At 38.7% G+C, this 21,618-nt stretch overlaps 1 protein-coding gene across 1 annotated transcript in view; it reads left to right on the top strand.

Moving 5' to 3' along the window:
- Positions 1 to 21,618, top strand: part of LOC150085996 (two pore channel protein 1-like) — a 312,161-nt gene that overhangs the window by 145,242 nt on the left and 145,301 nt on the right. The window contains exon 13 of the mRNA XM_090374763.1: positions 19,405 to 19,449. Within this exon, the coding sequence (XP_090230889.1) occupies positions 19,405 to 19,449 (45 nt within the window). The remainder of the gene's footprint in view (positions 1 to 19,404; positions 19,450 to 21,618) is intronic.

Raw genomic sequence — 21,618 nt, 5'->3', positions numbered from 1 at the left:
TGGAACATATCTCTTACGTGTGTCGGGGACTTTTGTATTTTTGGATTAACCGGAAAATCGATTATCCAGGATTTGTTTTTTACCATCTATCCTGGAAAATAGAGAGTCTACTGTATTTATATTCCTTTTTTTTTTTTTTTTTTTTTAACATTGCTGATGCAAAAATAGCAGTGAGATGTATGTCCGAGATGTGGTATTGAGTTCACACCAAACCATTGCCACGATAAATGCAGTAATTTTTAATTTATCATTAAGTGATGGTTGTAAATTTGCTCTGCCCCCCCCCCCCCTGCTGTAATAGTGGAGAAAATGCTGTCAAAGGTTGTAATGACACCCTGTATATCCAGAGGTTTGAGTATTTTGCTTCAACAATAATTAAAGCAAAATAATCACGTTATTATGAAGCAGTCTTTCAAAAGCAGCTGCTGTGTTTGTGATAGCATGGTGACCCCCTGCTTGTTAATGTTTATGGAAATTAATTAGTGCTATCATGTTCGGTGGGAAAGCCAGCAGCACAAAGTTAAAAATACTCATAGAACTATTGTAATTTTGAACGTGTTTTATTTTTAACAATTCCTCTTATAATAATTTACTGTTTACAACAAAAAATGAGTAAAAGAAATATTCATATTAAAATCACATTGTAAGCATTATGACAGTTTAAGTTCTGATACTGAAACATTGTCACTACTTAAAAGAATGTAAAGGTATAAAATAAAACTTTATTAAAAATACACTAAAAATAACTTACAATGCCTAGATTCAGAATAAAAATTAAAAATATGTACAGGTAAATGCTGAAAGTGATAAAAGTACTAAAAGCAGTAATAACAAAGATAAAATATACATTAAGAAGCTTTTGGGGTGATGTGTCCCATTATCAACTTAGAAGACAAGTATGATAACATTGTTATATTCCACAGAGGTGCAACATATACACATGCTACAACAAACAATGCAGATCGTGGAAAAGGGGAAGAGCAACACATCGGTCAGATTCTGTGGAAGTAGGCTGACTTACATTTTCCATGTTAAAGTTCATCTTTCATCATGTTGTAAAATAATTCCTTCCATAAAAATGGGGTGTATGCAGGTACCATGATTATGATTAATATTGGAACCCACCACAGCTATTTGGAGAGATGATGAGAATCAGGTGTGCTGCCCAAAATTTAAACATTGGAATGTGGGGTACAATTCACGTGTTGCTGACACCAGTAATGCTCAGAAACAGCAAAGTATTATTGGTGTGAGTAGCTTTTCTTTTCTTTTCTTTTCTTTCTTTCTTTCTTTCCCACCATTTTCAATGTGCATTAGTTTGTTGTAGCACGTGCATACATCATTATATTCCACATAATATGATTAATAATATGACATACATCATTATATTATGTGAAATATATCAACTTAGAAGACAAATATATTATTCGTCTTCTAAGTTGATAAAGGGACACATTGTTCCAAAATCTTCTTAATGTATATTTTGTCTTTGTTCTTATCACTTTTAGCGTTTATCTGTATATATTTTTATTTTTACTGCATTTTTAATAGTTTTATTTTATGCTTTTACTTTTCATCAGTAGTGACAGGATTTGTTTCAGTATGCTTATTCCCGATGCACAAAGCCTTTTTGCTAATATTCGTAGGTTATATGGTTTCAGGTGTAGACAATGTCAAAGTGTTGCAGAAGTTGCATTTGTCGAATGCCTATGAGAGACAGGAGCTGAGGTGTACCCATTGATCTAAGGCAGCATATGCTATTCCCAAAAGTTTCGGCTATAAGCCTCCATTTCCTGATCAACATATGCAGCATACTTGTTGACAATATGGTTTGGGTACTTTCAGCATATGGATTTTCTTTCTAAACTGCAGTTTACATAATATTTCCTATAACAAGGCCAGCAATATGCAGATTCTTAAGAGCCATGGTGCATCCCACGGTTTTCATTTTGCTGATTCAAGTTTTATGAGCCCAAGCAGTGTGTAAATCTGAGATTTATCATTCTTGCCACTGAGAGAAATTTAATGCCATTGTTTGTGAGACTCGTAATGATTGTTGTTTACAGTAATAATTGTTTGTGATACCTCACGTTTTAAGGGATTATCAGCAGGTCAACGGGAGATTCTGTCCTTATGTTTAGGTTTTACCATATTAGCATTTTAGTAGAGGCACATGATGCAAGAAAGAAAGCTTATACAACATCAGCCAAAACAAGCAAACAAACCCTTCCCATTTCACTGATCCATTTATTCCAAATGTTTGTCTAGTTCTACTAGTTCTATCTTGAATTTATTTAAGCTACCAAAATCCACAACAACAGTTTGTTCCAGCAATCAACTACCCGCTGGCCAAAGGCAAACTTCCACACATCTTTTCTACTACTGTCTTTCCTCATTTTGAATCTATGCCCCCCTCAAGTTTGTAATCTGAGTAAGAGGAAGAATCCCATCAGCATTGAGCCTTCTCAATCCATTCAAGGCCGTATACACCTAAATCAGATCGCCTCGCAGGTGCCTAGTCTCCAGAAGCTGCAATTTGCAGAACTTAAGCCTTTCTTCATAAGAGCACCCCTTTGTTCCCTTCACCAGTCTTGTTGCCCTTCTCGTTCTAGCAACTCTACATCCTTCTTAAAATGAAGCTTCTAGACCTATATGCAGTACTCAAGGTGTGGCCTGACCAATGCCTTATACAAAGGGATAATCACCTTCTTATCCCTGCTTGCAAAATTCTTGTATATCATTAACAAGACCCCATGACCTACTCTGGTAGCCTGTCTGCACTGCTCAGAAAACTGCATATCTGACTTTACAATTACCTCCACATCTCTTTCATTCTCCACTACCCTGAGTGTAACACCACATAGTTGGTACATTTCGTTTCTTGGCGCAGTATAACCTTAGTTGTTTTTGCGCCAATAAACCCAAAATCAAATCAAATCAAATCAAATCAAATCAAATTGGTACATTTCACTGGTGTTATTGCTAATCATATGCAGTACTTTGCATTTGGCAATGTTAAACTTCAGTTGCCACTTCTCAGCCCATCTATCCAACTTTTCCAGATCCTGTTGGAGCAGCATACTGTCATTACTGTTACTAACAACCATGCCAAACTTTGTATCATCTGCAAACTTTGACATTAAGCTTGACATATCTTCATCTATATGTTTTGTATATTGATAAATATACAAAATGTTTTGTATATTGATAAATATACAAAATGGTTTGTATATTGATAAATATACAAAACAACAATGGGCTCAACAGTGAACTCTGAGGGACATCACTAATAACATTAATCCACAAAGAGCAGTGTCCATTGATTATCACTCTCTGTCTTCTTCCACTCAATCATCATTTTATCCATTGTAGCAACTTGCCCCTAATGCCATACTTCTCCAGTTTGTACAGTAGTCTTCCATGCATAACAGCATCATCTCCTCTGTAGCCAGGTGGGCAGGAGTAACAGTGTGTAACACACGCTTCTTGATTAGACTGGGGTTTGAGCCTGTGACCACCAAATACGGCAGATGCGGAAAGGTCAGAGAATGACCACTGCATATCCCCAGAGCAATATGGCCTTAGTTGCTAATGCTCCTAAAAAACCAAATAACAGCAACAGTATCAAAAGCTTTCCTGAAATCCAAGTACATTGAAACTTCCCTTTAACGGACAGCCATGGGGAACGAGAATTTGTCCGTTAGAGAGAAGTGTCCACTAACAAGAAGTCTGAGGGAGAAAAAAAAAAGAAAGAAAGAAAAATCGTCAAACGTTTAATGTAAAATTAAATTATATACAGGTTTTGCACAATATTTTTGTAAATAATGTACATACAATTATGCTATGCATATTATGACTTTATCTTAAGAAAAATACATACAGTAATCACTTATTTTCTTCTGCACCTTCTTCCGGCTGATAATTTTGTTTTCAACATTTGTTTGGAGTGAAGAAACCATCGAAAGTCCTTCAGTATCTTCTTCAGCGGCGAAAAACATTTTTAAGCGATTCATTTGTATGAGTGCTTCCATTTTCATCGGTGGTTCGTCGTTAATATGTTCTTCGACAGAATGACCTCCTTCCATTTCTTCATCCTCATGAGGAACTTCTTGAACAATATCGATGATAATGTCGTTGATATCTAGAGCACCATCTTCTGTAGCGAGGTTCGAGTCTATATCTTTGTAGCCATGGTCACTTGTAGCCGAAGTATCGTACGTTATCAATAGATGTTGAAGTTCTTGTTCTTCTTGTTGCTTCACATTGCTGTTCACAACTTCAATCAGATGAACTAATGAGGCATATGGCAGAGAAGAAAAATGCATGGGATACTTACAAATTAACACATGACACAGAAGCCTATGATAGATACAAGTTGATATGCAACCAAGTTACAAAGGAGGTTAGGCAGGCGAAGGCAGATTACGAGAAATCCTTGGCAAGGGATGCAAAGAAAAACAGCAAAGAGTTCTTTACTTATGTAAACTCTAGAAGGAAGGGGATGAATCAGATTGGTCCACTTGATATTGATGGGTCACCTGTTGATGATCCTGCTCAGGTAGCTAACAAACTAAATGAATATTTTGCATCGACATTCACACATGAGGAGTTATTCAGCAAGGGGAATGCCAGAGGTGTATTCAACTCTAGCAGTAAGCTACAGAATCTTGAAATAACTGGGAGTAAAGTGGAGGAGAAACTGTTGAAGATAAACACAAGAAAGGCACCTGGGGTGGATGGGATCTATCCAGTTATATTAAAGGAGGCAGCAAAGGAAGTAAGCAAACCCTTAGCCATAATTATGAGAGCTTCCTTGGACTCAGGGGAGGTACCCATAGACTGGAAATGTGCAAATGTGACCCCAATTCACAAAGGAGGATCAAAGGCTGACACAAGTAATTATAGACCTGTGAGCTTAACTTCTGTTCCAGGAAAATTAATGGAGGCACTGGTTAAAGAAGCACTGCAGGATCATTTAGACAAGACTTCAGTTATAGCTCAGACACAGCATGGTTTTGTTAAGGGGAAGTCTTGCCTGACCAACTTGATTGGATACTATGATGCAGTCACAAAAGAACTGGATGCAGGGAATAACTTTGATATTATATACTTGGATCTTAGAAAGGCTTTTGATACTGTTGCACATGGAAGACTGCTACACAAATTGGAGCAGTGTGACATTGGAGGCAAATTGCTGCTATGGATAAAGGGGTGGTTGAGGGGGAGAAGACAGAGAGTGGTAATCAATGGACACTGCTCATCGTGGACTAATGTTATTAGTGGAGTCCCTCAGGGCTCAGTGTTGGGTCCATTATTGTTTTCTGTATTTATAAATGATATTGATGATGGTATATCAAGCTTAATGTCCAAGTTTGCAGATGACACAAAGGTTGGCAGGGTTGTCAAGGACACTACTGACACTATGCTGCTGCAACAGGATCTGGAAAGGTTGAGCAGATGGGCTGAGAGGTGGCAAATGAAGTTTAACATTGACAAATGTAAAGTACTATACATGGGAAACAGCAACCCCAGAGCAACGTATCACCTCTGTGGTACTACACTGACAGTGGTAGAGAATGAAAGGGACTTGGGGGTGATTGTGCAGGCAGATATGAAGTTCTCTGAGCAGTGCAGACGGGCTGCAAGAGTAGCTCATGGAGTATTGTCAATGATATACAGGAATTTTTCCAGCAGGGATAAGGAGGTGATTATTCCATTGTATAAGGCAATGGTCAGGCCACACCTAGAGTACTGTATACAGGTCTGGAGGCCTCATTTCAAGAAGGATGTAGAGCTGCTGGAACGAGTACAGAGAAGGGCAACAAGATTAGTGAATGGAACAAAGGGGTGCTCTTACGAAGAAAGGCTTAAGTTTTGCAAATTACAGTGTCTGGAGACTAGGCACCAGCGAGGTGATCCGATAGAGGTGTATAAAGCCTTGAATGGTTTAAGCATGCTCAATGCTGATGGGATTCTTCCTCTAGCTAAGAAAAATCACCTGAGAGGGCATAAATTCAAATTGAGGAAAGACAGATGTAGGATAGACGTGCGGAAATTTGCCTTTAGCCAGCGGGTGGTTGGTTGGTGGAACAGACTGCCATCCCTTGTGGTGGAGGTTGATAGCCTAAATAAGTTTAAGGCTCAGCTGGACAGGTATTTTGAACGAACAGAGGGGTGAAGTGGAAGTGGTTTTTTTTTGTTTTTTTTTTTGCTGATGCTGCATAAGCTTGCTTTCTTGCATCAAATGCCTCTACTAATGCTAATGCTAATTTTTGCATTTGAGAAGCCAGACTTTACAAAACAGTTCACGGCAGTTTGTTTTCTAATTGCGTTTACTGAAGAGGAAATCCATTGAATTGCATCTGGGATGCTGATTTTCTTTGCAGGGTCACTTGCACATGTTACATCGTTCATGTTTGCAGTGATATGTCTTAAAACATGTTTTCTGTAGTGAAGTTTAAAATTTTTTATTATCCCTTGATCCAAGGGCTGACACTCTTCGGTTGTGTTTGGTGGCAGGAAAACAATTTGAATGTTGGACAATTCAATGTGCGGGTGAGATGCAGCATTATCCATGAAAAGAATAATTTTTCTGTTTTGACGAATCATGTTTTGGTTAAAGTGACTTATCCATTCACTCAACATATCTCGTGTCATCCACGCTATTTTATTAGACTTCCAGTCAACATTCAACTTTATGCCCTTGAAACAACGAGGATTTTGTGGTTTTCCTATAACAAGAGGTTGTTCAGTCTCCCAGCATATTTGTACACAATAGTACAGTCAAGCGTTCCTTAGAAATTTTTCCGCCCTGGCACTTTTAGTTTTTTAGACTCATTGTTATTTCAGGAAGAGCTTTAAAAAACAACCCTGTTTCGTCACAGTTGTAAATATCCTTAGCTTCAAAATCACAGCATAAATCTTCCAATTTGATGGTCCACTCTGTTACAACCCCAGTATCAACAGATCCACCTTCACCACTTACGGTTTTCCAAGAAATTTTATGCCAAGTTTTGAACTTGTCTAGCCATCCCACAGAAGCTTTGAACTCATTTACTCCCATAGATTTCACAACCTCCAAAGCCCTTTCCCTAATAATAGGCCCATTAATGGGAATTTTTTTAGCATGTGCACGACAAAACCACTCATATGTAACATTTGTCAATTTGAAGTCCAACAGTTTTCGGGAATGATTTTTGAACCTGATCATTTACGTGTTGCCAAAATTGTTTGAGCAGTTCATTTTTTTCCCTTTAGGATGTCGCTTACCTGCGTCTTCCCAATTTTGAATTTTGCAGCGAAATTGCGAACACTATTTTTTTGCCCATCATACGCATTAATGAGTTCGAATTTATCTTTTAAAGTTAAATGTTTACGAGAAGACATTGTGCACTTCACACGACACTGAACAAAACTGAAACTCAAAAGACGAAAGGCCGACCAAATTCTCCCCCCCCCTCCCTGCACACACCGAATTCATCAGAAGTTTTACACGTGCCTTAAAATTCTTGAAAAAGAGTTTAGAACCGCGATAAACTTTGATAAAATTCAGAGACTCGGAAATAGAAAATAAACACACGATTGAGGCAATACGTGGAAGAAAAGTTCCTAGAAAAATGGCCGTGAGCTCACCCGCTGTCTGTTGTGGGGAGATCAAATTAAGTGCTAATCTAAACGAAACAGTGCAGATTGCCTGTCCGCATCCGTTACAGAGAATGTCCACTAGACAGAAGCTGAAAACATGTTAAAACCAATAGAGGAGAGTTGGGGAATTTGAAAATGTCCGTTGTAGAGAGATGTCCGTTAGAGAGAGGTGTCCATTAGGAGAAGTTTCACTGTATATGATATCAAAATTGTTTTTTCATCCAGTTCCTTTGTGATCACATCATAGTATCCAATAAAATTTGTCAGACAAGATTTTCCCTTGACAAACCCACGCTGTGCCTGAATTATTACTGCTGTCTTGTCTAGATGATCCTGCAATGCTTCTTTAACCAGTGATTCCATTATTTTCCCTGGAACAGAAGTCAAACTAACAGGGCTGTAATTACTCATGTTATCCTTTGATCCCCCTTTGTGAATTGGCGATACATTTGCACATCTCCAATCCGTGGGGACTTCAACCGAGTCCAAGAATGCTCTCTCATAATTATGGCTAAGGGTTTGCTTACTTCCTTTGCCACCTCCTTTAATATAACTGGATAGATCTCATCTGCTCCAGGTGCCTTTCTTATGTTTGACTTCAACAATTTCTCCTCCACTTCGCTCTCAATTATTACGAAATCATGTAACTCCCTGTTAGAGTTTGACAAACATCTGACCCTCTCTTCCTTGAATAACTACTCGTGTGTGAATGTAGATACAAAATACTCATTTGGTTCAGCAGCTATCTGAGAATGAACGTCTACAGTCAAACCACTGATTTCAAGTGGACCAATGTGATTCATCCCCTTCCTTTGAGTTTATATAAGTTAAGAAGTCTGCTGTTTTTCTTTGCATCTTTTGCCAAAGATTTCTCGTAATCTGCTTTCGCTTGCTTAACCTCCTTTGTGACTTGATTACAGACTAGCTTGTATCTACCATTGGCTTCTGTGTCGCTTGACAATTTATATGCATCCTATGCATGCATTTTTCTTCTCTGCCACGAGTCTCATTAGTTCATCTGACATCCATTTCAACCATTTCGCCTAAACCTAGAGCAGTATTTCTTAGTTGGAACAAAAAGCCTAGTAGCTTCCAAAATTGCTTAGTTGAATGCTTCCCATTTAGATTTGCTATTGGTAACATCATCAGTTGGTCCTAATGTATAGAACCTAAAAAATCTCTGAGACCGATGTAGTCACCTTTATGAAAGCAAAACCCTTCCCTTTACCACTGATGGTAGTGACATCTTTAAGTGCCAGCCGGGTGGGTAAAGTGCCTGCCTGGCAACCCAAGGTCGCGGGTTCGAATACCTCCTCAGGTTTAGATCAGAGTAAATCAAAAACTTTGGGAGGTGCATTATGGCCACAAGCTGATGCGCCAACAACTAACAAAAAAAAAAAAACACTATCTTTAAGTAAATCCCACATCAGTACACTGTGATCACTGCTACCTAGTGGTTCCTTTATCTGTAAATTCTTAATCCATGAATAATCACTGCTGATAATCAGATCAAGAGTGTTACTCCCTCTTGTTGCCTCTCTAACATGCTGCTGTAGAAAAAAATTATCCAATAAATTCACAAAAGCCGCCTTGCTAGTATTCAAGTGACCAACTCACAAGTTCCAGTCAATATCTGGGAAGTTAAAATCCCCCATTATAAGACACTCTGATTTGCTAGCCCACTTTACTAGCCATATTTCTTTGTATAATTGTTCATTGCACTCATCAGAGTCATTAGGCCTATAACAAACTCCTACCGTCATTTTTACTTTCCTAGTGCTTATGTCACACCAGACTGACTCAGCGTTGCACTGTCCATCTATGTCAACTGGATGCACTTTCTTAGATTTTATGTATTTCTCAACTTACAGCATAACTCCTCCCTTCCTATCCTGTCTATCCTTTCTGTACACATTGTATTCCCCAAATTACAATTGTGCATCCCTTATATCTGAGTGGCACCACATCTCTGATATCCCAATAATATCCGCCTTGGATGTGCTAATCAGCACTTCAAATTCAAATTTATTTACTATACTCCTAGCATTGTTGTACATGCAAGTATACATGCACCTGTTCTTACTCTTCATTACTCTATTACAGCCCATGTATTAACTTGTTTCATGTCCTCCAGCAGTTTGTGAAATCCCTAGCAACTGGCTTTCCGGGCTTCTGCTCATTCCAATAGACGCAGTGCAAGAATCATTTCCACCTCTGCCTGTGGCTACTGTTATTCCATTAGTCTGTGAATCCTCCCAAGCTAGCGGTTTTCCGACCCACCTAACATTGCCTCGAAAGCATCAGCAAATATTCTTGCACCCCTTCTATTTAAGCGTATCCCAACTCTGCAGAAGCAATCTCTCCTGTTAACAAGCACAGACCATGCTGAGAATAATTCTACCCCATGAGTCCTGCACAATCTCTCCCTGGCCGAATTGATTGACAAGGCTCTCATCATATACTCCCTCCTATCGTGTCTGGGCAGGATTGAAGACGCTTTCAAATTTAGCCCTAACTCGCGACTTTTTTTTTCATCATTGACCTGTACTTGCTTAGTAATTCCGCAGATCTCCTACCCTTAATGTCATTAGTGCCAACGTGTACAATGATATTACCTTTTGCCTTTAAAAGATGATATCTGCTCTACAATGTCATCAACCTTTGCTCCTGGCAGACATACCCTGGTTCTATACCACCTATCGACCGCTGATTACATAGTTGGCCATGAGAGTGAAGCCTCACTTTCCCGCATTCCTGTAGAAGTCACTACAGAGATATGTTTTAAGGTGGCAACTATATTACAACATATCGTTCAATGGCCCTCAACTTGAGCATGTTCAACAAAAATTGTGTAGAGACTAGGATATTGTTGCCTTACCGGTGGACAAGGTCAGTGTACTGTGATGAAAAAATCAAACTATAATCAAATGACTTTGTTGCAGGACCAATAGGTCTATAAACATATTAAGGATTCTCCCATTAAAATTCTTAAGAAATTAGAACCAAAGGTAAATGAATTAGTTTATGCGTGATTTACTGATAAAAAATTAGTAAATCTGTTCACTGGAAGGTTCATGCAATGGGGTTACCAGCTTTACGTTCCCTTTATGTTCAATTGTTGCATGTTGTGGCACCCTGACATATGAGCTTTCCATAAATATTGCTGGTTTGCTCTTGCCACTTATTGGTAAAACAGACATTGTCCATAGTATCATTCATTTCCTGAGGCTCGTTAAGGATTTTAATACAGCTAGCAACTCTCTCTCTCTCTCTCTCTCTCTCTGTGAATGATATCTGGCTATGGTTGCTCCAGTCAGTGCTCCCATAGCTAACGTTACCATGGAGGCCTCAGAGGAAGGCATATTTTTGAATTTGCCTAAGACCGCTGATTACATAGCTGATTACATATTCTAGTGAAGATATATGATGTGTTTCCTGTCATTCCCCATGAGTCAGAGGTGCTACTCCTCCAGTATCTCAATTTCTTCTCCCCTTATACCTCTTTTACTATGGAGTTGGAGATAGATCACGCTCTTCAGTTTCTAGATGTCTTAGTTCAGTGTGTGGGTTCCCATTTGATAACCTCAGTGTATAGACAACCAGCCTGGGTCACATGCCCCAGGACATCTACATAGCACAGCACAAGTGAACTAATGTTTTGTGGACTGATGTTCTTAGTGGAGTCCCTCATGGTTCGGTGTTGGGCCCATTGTTGTTTTGTATATTTATCAATGTTATTGATGAAGGTATATCAGGCTTAATGTCGAAGTTTGCAGATGATACAAAGGTTGGCAGGGTTGTTAATAACAGTGATGGCAGTGTGCTACTGCAACAGGATCTAGAAAATTTTGGGAAGTTTAACATTGACAAATGCAAAGTACTGCATATGGGTAGAAGTAACCCCAAAGAAATGTACCAGCTGTGTGGTGTTGCACTCAGGGTAGTGAAAGAGACCTGGGGGTAATTGTGCTACAGTATCGTGTGAGGTTTTCTGAGTAGTGCAGACAGGCTGCAAGAGTAGCTCATGGGGTCTTGTCAATGATATGCAGGAATTTTGCTGGCAGGGATAAGGAGATGATTATCCCCTTGAATAAGGCAATGGTCAGGCTACACCTTGAGTACTGCATACAGGTCTGGAAGCCTCATTTTAGGAAGGATGTAAAGTTGCTAGAACGAGAAAAAGAGAAGGGCAACAAGATTGGTGAGAGGAAGAAAGGCTTAAGTTCTGCAAGTTGCAGCATCTCTAGACTAGGCACCTGCAAGGTGATCTCATTGAGGTGTATAAGGCCTTGAATGGTTTGAGCAGGCTCAATGTTGATGGGTCCACTTGCTCAGATTAAGAACCTGAGGGGGCATAGATTCAAATTGAGGAAAGATAGTTGTGGAATAGAAGTTTGCCATTAGCCAGCAGGTAGTTGATTGCTGGAACAGACTTCCATCAGTTGTTGTGGAAGTTGATAGCTTAAATAAATTTAAGGCTGAACTAGACACACATTTAGAGTGACCAGATGGGCGAAATGAGAAATTTTTTTTGGCTGATGATGTATAAGCTTACTTTCTTGCATCATATGCTTCAACTAATGCTAATGCTAACAAAGCTGATGAGGAGAACAAAGGGGTGCTCTTATGAAGAAAGGCTTAAGTTTTGCAAATTGCATTGTCTGGAGACTAGGCACCTGCGAGGTGATCGGATTGAGGTGTGTAAGACCTTGAATGGATTGAGCTGGCTCAATGCTGATGAGATTTTTCCAGTTTTCAGATTACAAACCTGAGGGGGCATAAACTGAAATTGAGGAAAGCCAGTTGTCAAATAGATGTCAAATTGCTTAAATAAATTCAAGGAAGAAGCAGTCAAACTTTTGGAGCGAATGGATGGGTGAAATGGGAAGGTTTTTTTTTTTTGCTGTCAAGCATGGTCCCACTGTGATTAAGATGATGACAGCAATGATGAGATCTCTAACATTAGGGCAGATTTGTCTAGGTGCAGATATCCTCCCACTCCCCATCCATGTTTTAGATATATTTCAATTACTTGTAATAATTTTGTTTGCAGTAGTGAGTTTATTGCCACTACTTAAATTCCTCACTATCTGGGCATATCTGCACATCTTGCTAGGGTGTTACAATTCTACCATATTGGTTATGTGCAGCTCCCTGGAGGGAAATTGCGGTTGGTAGGTTCCAGATTTAAATCTCTCATTACTGTGTTGCAACGTGTCGATTCTGTTTACCAGTCACATGCCAGGACTTGGAGTGTGTTATTTGGTGGAGGCTTTGCGATTGCATTTCGGAACATGATGAAGCTATTCGCCAGGCCAACTTCATCCATTCTGTTTTTTTCTAAGCATTATTAGTGTGAGCAGCATGTGAATTGTAATCAATGTAACACTGTTGAAATTTTGGATCACCCACATGATTTGTGGAAGGTTTCGGTATTAATCACAGTTGAGGAACCTGCATACTCCCTGTTATGGAGTGGTTATTTTACAACATGATGAAAGATGGCGAACTTATAATGTGGCAAATGTATGTGAGCCTACTTCTGCAGTCTAAAGGTTGATGTTTTGTCTCCCCCCCACTTTCCCACCATTCACAGTCTACATTAGTTTTTTTGTAGAATATGTGTATATGTTGCACTTCCATGGAACATAATGATGTATGTCATTCTACTTGTCTTCTAAGTTCATAAAGTGGCATATCGCTTCAAACTGAGAGGAAAGTGGAGGAAAAATTGTTGAGGATAAACATAAAAAAGGCACCCGGGGTGGATGGGATCTATCCAGTTATACTAAAGGAGGCAGCAAAGGAAGTAAGCAAACCCTTAGCCATAATTATGAGAGCTTCTTTGGACTCAGAGGAGGTACCCATGGAAGTACTAAATGTGACCTCAATTCACAAAGGAGGACCAAAGGGCAACACAAGTAATTATAGACCTGTTAGTTTAACTTCTGTTCCAGGAAAATTAATGGAGGCACGGTTAAAGAAGCACTGCAGGATCATCTAGACAAGACTTCAGTTATAGCTCGGACACAGTATGGTTTTGATAAGGGAAAGTCTTGCCTGACCAATTTGATTGGATACTATGATGCAGTCACAAAAGAACTGGATGCATGGAATAACTTTGATAATATATATTTGAACCTTAGAAAGGCTTTTGATACTGTTGCACATGGAAGACTGCTGCACACATTGGGGCAGTGTGGCATTGGAGGCAAAATGCTGCTGTGGATAAACGGATGGTTCGGGGGGAAAGATAGAGTGGTAATCAATGAACACTGTGCATTGTGGACTAATGTTATTAGTGGTTTGGTGGTTCGGTGTTAGGTCCATTGTTATTTTCTGTATTTATAAATGATATTGATGATGGTATATCAAACTTAATGTCCAAGTTTACAGACAATACAAAGGTTGGCAGGTTTGTTAGGGACACTACCCACAGTATGCTGCTTCAACAGGAACTGAAAAGGTTGAGCAGATTGGACCGAAAAGTGGAAAATTTAACATTGACAAATGTAAAGTACTACATATGGGAAACAGTAACCCCAGAGTAACGTATCAACTCTTTGATGAATTTGAGGTATTGCTCAGGACATCAAAGGCAGATATTGTTGGGATATCAGTGATGTGGTGTCACACAGATATAAGGAATGCAGAACTGGAATTTAGGGAGTACAATGTGTACAGGAAGGATAGACAAGATAAGAAGGGAAGAGGAGTTATACTATTAGTTAATAAACACAAAATCCAACGAAGTGAAGCTAGACGACATCGCTGGACAGTGCAGTGTCGAGTCAGTTTGGTGTAACGTAAGCACTGTGAAAGCCAAAATAAGAGTAGGAGTTTGTTATAGGCCTAGTGACTCAAATGAGTACAGTGAATAATTGTACAGAGAAATAGTGGGCTAGTAAATCAGAATGTTTTATAATGGGGGATTTTAACTTCCCAGATATTGACTGGAACTTGTGGGTTGGTCATTCACACACTAGCAAGGCTTTTGCTGATTTATTGGATGACTGTTTTCTACATCAGCATGTTCGGGAGGCAACTAGAAGGAGTAATACACTTGATCTGATTATCAGTAGTAATTCTTCATGCATTAAGAATCTGCAGATAAAGGAACCACTAGGTGGCAGTGATCACAGTGTGCTGAAGTGTGATTTACTCAAAGAGGTAACTACCATCGGGGGTAAAGGGAAGGGTTTTTGCTTTCGTAAAGGTGACTACGGTGGTCTGAGACAGTATTTAAATTCTATATGGTGGGACCAACTGATGATGTTACCAACAGCAAATTCAAAATGGGAAGCATTCAAAGAATTTATCTTGGAAGCTACTAGGCTTTTCATACCAACTAAGAAATATTGTTTAAAGTTTAGGCCTAAATGGATATCAGATGAACTAATGAGACGTATGGCGGAGAAGAAAAATGCATGGGATACATATAAATTAATGGGTGACATGGAAGCCTATGATAGATATAAGCTGGTCTGTAACCAAGTCACAAAGGAGATTAGGCAGGCAAAGGCAGATTATGAGAAATCCTTGGCAAAGGATGCAAAGAAAAAGAATAGAGTTATTTCATCATCATCAGCCATTTTCAATCCACTGCAGGATGAAGGCCTCTCCAGCAACTTTCCAGTTCCTTCTGTTTTGAGCACTGGCCATCCATTTACTACCCAAAAACTCATGAATTTCATCTATCCATCTCCGCCTTTGTCTTCCAGGTTTTCTTCTAGGGTACCATTTCTCCTCTTGGGTACCATTCTGTTATTTTCTTAGTCCATCTGTCATCATGTCTTTGAGCTATGTGTCCTGCCCAAGACCATTTTAGTTCTTTAGTTTTGATAAGAATGTCCTTTACTTGAGTTTGCTGCCTAATCCATGTGTTTCTCTTCTTATCTAACAGTCTGATTCCCAATATAATTCGTTCCATTCTTCGCTGTGTAGTTCTCAGCTTCTCTTCCATTCTTTTGGTGAGTGCCCAAGTTTCACTTCCATAAATCATGGTGGGGAGTATACATTGATTCATTATTTTACGTTTCAGACAAACTGGGATATTGCTCATCAGTATGTGACTATATTTCCTGAATGCTATCCATCCAAAATTTATTCTTCTCTTGACTTCCAGCCATTTATCATTATTTCAGGTAATAACTTGTCCCAGATAAGTATATGACTCCACCTTTTCAATTACTGCTCCTTCAATCATTATTTCCCTTTCCGTGGCATACTTGTTCATCATTACTTTTGTTTTAGCCATATTCATCTTTAGTCCAAAATCCTTACTAACTGTGCATAACTGATTAAGATTTTCCTCTAATTCTTTGGGATCGTGGCTTATGACCACAATGTCATCTGCAAATCGTAAATGGTTTAGGTACTCTCCGTTCACATTGACTCCTTTCTGCGACCAATCTAATCTTCTGAAAGCTTCTTCAAGAGCAGCAGTAAACAGCTTCTGAGATATTGTGTCTCCTTGTCGAACTCCTTTCTCGATTTTAAATTTCCTACTGTCTTTGTCTAGCCTAATAAAGGAGGTAGCACTCTCATATATTTTCTTGAAAATCATAATACATGGGGTATCTATGCCTTGTCTTTCCAGTTCCCGAAACATTGCCTTATGCTGTATGGAGTCAAATGCCTTTTCATAATCCACAAATGCCAGGCATAATGATGTTTTATATTCATTTGCTTTCTCCAGTAGCTGTGATATTACGTGAAGGTGATCCATAGTTGAGAATCCTGTCCTAAAGCCAGCTTGCTCTTTCGGTTGATTCACATCAAGTATTCTTTCTAATCTGTTAGTAATGACCCTTGTGAACAACTTGTAGATGTGGGATAACAAGCTAATTGGTCTATAATTTCCAATTTCTGATTTATCTCCTTTCTTATGCAGCAAAACTATGATTGCATTATTCCACTGCTTAGGTGTCATACCTTTTTCTAATGCACTTTGTGAAGAGCCTTGCCAGTTTTTGTGTTATGTCTCTTCCTCCCAATTTTAACAACTCTACAGTAACTTCATCTTCCCCCGGGGCTTTCCGATTCTTCATTTTCTTCAATGCATGTTCTTCCTCATTAGGAAGAATATGGGGTATGTTGTATGTGTTGCTACTTTGCAATCCATCTTCCCCACTGCTGGTATCACATCTTTCACATCTTTTATTTCTTTCACCAATTCCAAAATTTCCTATAGTTCCTCTTTCTGCGCTGTTTTGCCTTTTTCCAACCTTAGCATTGAAGTCCCCCATAATAATAGTGTAGTGGGTTTTCTGCTCATCTAGAAGACTCAATTTCGGTGTACATTTCTTCAACCTCTTCATCATCATGGCTCGATGTAGGTGCATAAATCATTATAATCTTTAGCTTGTATCGCTTAGAAATCTTGAGTATTTATTCTTGACACCCTTGGTGATGTACTTTTGAATTCCAAAATGTTGTTTTTAAGAGTTATTTACCTATGTAAACTCTAGAAGGAAAGGGATGAATCAGATTGATCCACTGGATATTGATGGTTCAACTGTTGATGATCCTGCTCAGGTGGCTAACAACCTAAATGAGTATTTTGCATCTACATTCACCCATGAGAAGTTATTCAGGGAGGGTAATGCCTGAGGTGAGTTAAACTCTGGTAGTGAGCCAGATGATTTTGTAATAACTGAGAGGAAAGTGGAGGAGAAATTGTTGAAGATAAACATAAAAAAGGCACCCAGGGTGGATGGGATCTATCCAGTTATATTAAAGGAGGCAGCAAAGGAAGTAAGCAAACCCTTAGCCATAATTATGAGAGCTTCTTTGGACTCGGGGAGGTACCCATGGACTGGGGATGTGCGAATGTGACCCCAATTCCTAAAGAAGGATCAAAGGGCAAAACAAGTAATTATAGACCTGTTAGTTTAACTTCTGTTCCTGGAAAATTAATGGCAGCCCTGGTTAAAGAAGCACTGCAGGATCATCTAGATGAGACTTCAGTTATAGTTGGGAAACAGCATGGGTTTGTTAAGCGGAAGTCTTGTCTGACCAGTTTGATTGGATACTGTGATGTGGTCACAAAGGAACTGGATGCAGGGAATAACTTTGATATCATATATTTGGATCTTAGAAAGGCTTTTGATACTGTTGCACATGCAAGACTGCTGCACAAGCAGTGTGGCATTGGAGGCAAATTGCTGCTATGGATAAAGGGATGGTTGAGTGGGAGAAGACAGTGGTAATCAATGGACACTGCTCATCGTGGACTAATGTTATTAGTGGAGTCGCCCAGGGTTCAGTATTGGGACCATTGTTGTTTTCTGTATTTATAAATGATATTGATGATGGTATATCAAGCTTAATGTTCAAGTTTGCAGATGATACTAAGGTTGGCAGGGTTGTTAAGGACACTAATGGAAGTACGCTGCTGCAACAGGATCTAGAAAAGTTGAGCAGATGGGCTGAGAGGTGGCAAATGAAGTTTAACATTAACAAATATAAAATACTACATATGGGAAGCAGCAACCCCAGAGTGACGTATCAACTCTGTGGTACTACAGTGACAGTGGTAGAGAACGAAAAGGATGTGGATTTAATTGTGCAGACAGATATGAAGTTTTCTGAGCAGTGCAGACTGTCTGCAAGAGTAGCTCATAGTGTCTTGTCAATCATATACAGTAATTTTTCTAGGAGGGATAAGGAGGTGATTGTTCCCTTGTATAAGGCAATGGTCAGACCACATCTTGAGTACTGTATACAGGTCTCGAGGCCTCATTTCAAGAAGGATGTAGAGCTGCTGGAACGAGTACAGAGAAGGGCAACAAGATTAGTATATGGAACAAAGGGTTGCTCTTAACGAAGAAAGGCTTAATTAAGTTTTGCAAATTACAGTGTCTGAAGACTAGGCACCTGCGAGTTGATCTGATTGAGGTGTATAAAGCCTTGAATGGTTTCAGCATGCTCAATGCTGATGGGATTCTTCCTCTTGCTCAGAATAATCACCTGAGAGGGCATAAATTCAAATTGAGGAAAGACAGATGTAGGATAGATTTGCAGAAATTTGCCTTTAGCCATTGGGTTGTTGGTTGGTTGGTTGTTGGAACAGACTTCAATCCCTTGTTGTGGAGTTTGATAGCCTAAATAAATTTAAGGCTGAGCTGGACAGGTATTTCGAACGAATGGAGGGGTGAAATGAGAGTAGTGTGTTTTTTTGTTTTTTTTTTTAGGCTCATGCCGCATAAGCGTGCTTTCTTGCATCATATGCCTCTACTAATGCTAAAAGCTTTTTAATGTATATGTTGTCTTTGTTTTTATTGCTTTTAGCACTTTATTATTTTTAGAATTTATTGGTATATATTTATTACTGTATTTTTTTATGCTTTTACATTTCATTGGTAGTGACAAGATTTGTTTTAGTATGCTTATTCCTGACACACAAGGGTCTTTTTGCTAATAGTTAAGTTTTTTTTTGACAAAAAAATTATTGCACATAGGAATGTTTCATTTTTTTTTTTTTTGTAATATGTACTTGTGGTATAATTATTCCTATCTGCTATAGTTAGGCTTTCAAAGTTTCTGAATTAAGCCAGTTTGGTTATATATATATATATATATATTACTATTCCTACACACTTATGATAAGTGTGTAGGAATAGTAATATGTCAAGCTGATTATGTGCTTAATTACCAAATTTTCATAGTAGTCTGGTTATTTCTTTGCATCATAAGTTTAATTTTGATGTTGTTTGTGTTAGCAGCATGTTTATATCAAGTATATTGAATATTTTTCAGCTATCTACAGATTAGTAACTTGGAAATGGACAGACTTTTTTATCAGTAAGTTTAATGCATTACTTACTGCTTATATATTTACAAATAAAAAGTTACATCTAAATCTAAACATTTGCTAAATATAAATTTTACAGATGTTTAGATGTAGATAAAACATATATGAATGTTGAAAGGTTGGCATTTTTTAAATTTATAATAAACTTCATTTGATTGTAGTTTCACAAAAATACAATAGTTTTAAATTTGTTTTTTAATGTATTGAATACATTGAATGGCTAGTGAATTATGACTGCCCTCCTAATATGTAAATTTGGCTGTCACCTTTGGCATCCATAACTGCATGAACGTTAGAGCATGATTTTTTTTTTTTAATGAAAACCCCAAACACGAGAGGTATTAGAACTTATAGTACTTAGTACCGTGCTTGGGTTGGAGGTTGAAGACGAAAGAAGATATTTGTTGACATTAGACTTGAACCTCTGTAGACTGTAATTTTCAGGAAATACATAAGAAGGAAGGTTGTTCCAGAAAATGGCAGTTGAATGAATAAACGAGGAAGATGAAAAGTTGGTTCTGTGAGTTTGAAGTTGGACGGTAAATGGATGTAGGCTGGTGGCAGCACGTGATCGGACTGTTTTGAAAGAGAGAGCGAGCGGGAATTATCGAAGCCAATTCAGAAGAACAGTGCCCATGGAAGTATGTGTAGAAAAGGCATGCAGCAGGAACAGTGAGACAGTGAGTGGATTGACTCTGTTAGAGAGAATTCATTAATTAACCTAACTACCCTCTTCTGAATGGAATCTAGAAGCCTGAGAGAGGTTTTGGGGGGCATTGCCCCAGATATGGGAACAATATTCCATTGTAGGGCAGATTTGCAATTTATACAGAGTGAACAGCTGTTTGGAAGAAAAGTAACACTGAGAGCGAAAGAGAAAACCAAATTTTTTAGATGCAGAGGAAGCAATATTTGTAATGTTCTTGTGCCAAGAAAGATTAGAAATCAGAGTGTTGCCAAAGATAAGCATAGGAAGAGAAGAATCCTTTTTTCAAGATATAAGAGAAGACTGAGTTTTAGAAGGATTTAAATAAAATAAGTTGTCTTTGTCCCACTGCAGAATTACCTGGAGATTGGTATATAAGGAATTGGTAGTGGATATTCGAGAAGTTGAAGCTGATTGAGCAGGGCAAGGTTATTGAAAATGGAAAGTGGAATGCAATGTGCTATCATCGGCAAAACTATGGATAGGATTTCCAGTCAATGGAAGAAAGTCATTAATATACAAGAGGAAAGAACTGAACACTGGGGGACACCAGCATTAGTGGAGAAGTTAGAAGCAGAGCCATCTACCATCGCCCTCAGTGAGCGATCAGAGAGAAAACTGGATAACCAATTACAAAAAACAGTTGGCAAACCATAAGATGGAAGCTTGTTTAGAAGACCTTTATGTCAAACACAACCAAAAGCCTTTGAGATGTCAAGAGCAACTGCTTGTGTTTCACGAAACTTTTCCATTGAATTTGTCCATAAATGGGTAACATAAGCCAGAATATCACCAGTGGATCAACACTGATAAAATCCCTACTGGCGATCGTTGATCAGACGGAAGGTTTCTAGGTAGTTTAAGAGTTGGCGGTTAATCGATTTCTCCATTATTTTAGAAAGAGTAAAAGTAATTGCAATGGGGCGATAATTGGATGGGAGGGATTTGTCACCCTTTTTAGGAACTGGGATATGTGCAAATTTCCAAGCAGAAGGAAAAACACCTTTGGAATGAGAAAGTGAAAAAGGGCAGCAAAGAACAGGAGTAAGTTCAGAAGCACAGGTTTTGAGAACAAGTGGAGAAATACCATCGAAGACCGGAGCTTTCTTAGCATCAAGATTCGTCAAAATCCTTCTGACATCCTTTTGATGGAAGATCACAGGAGGCATTGAATGGAGCGTGTTTGGAATGGTGAGAGGTATTTTACCGAGATCGTTAATACATGAGTTGGAAGAAAAATGGGATGCTGGCAGGTCAACTTTATCCTTGGCTGAAATGACAGTAGAACCATTTGGTTTTGACAGAGGTGGGAGATATGAGATGAGATGAGATAGGCAAAAAAGTTGCGGCTAATAGCTTTGGCAAGAGACCAGAATGCTTAGCTACAATTAGGGCAAGAAGGAAGTTTCTACTCTTAACCTGTTCAAAACCTAGTTTGGACTGATTAATAACT

The sequence above is a fragment of the Mastigoproctus giganteus genome, chromosome 5 (assembly GCF_048544385.1).
Source record: "Mastigoproctus giganteus isolate SK-2022 chromosome 5, ASM4854438v1, whole genome shotgun sequence".
Lineage (NCBI taxonomy): Eukaryota > Metazoa > Arthropoda > Arachnida > Uropygi > Thelyphonidae > Mastigoproctus > Mastigoproctus giganteus.
Note: the sequence above shows the minus strand (reverse complement) of the source record. Positions and strands in the feature narration are given on the sequence as shown.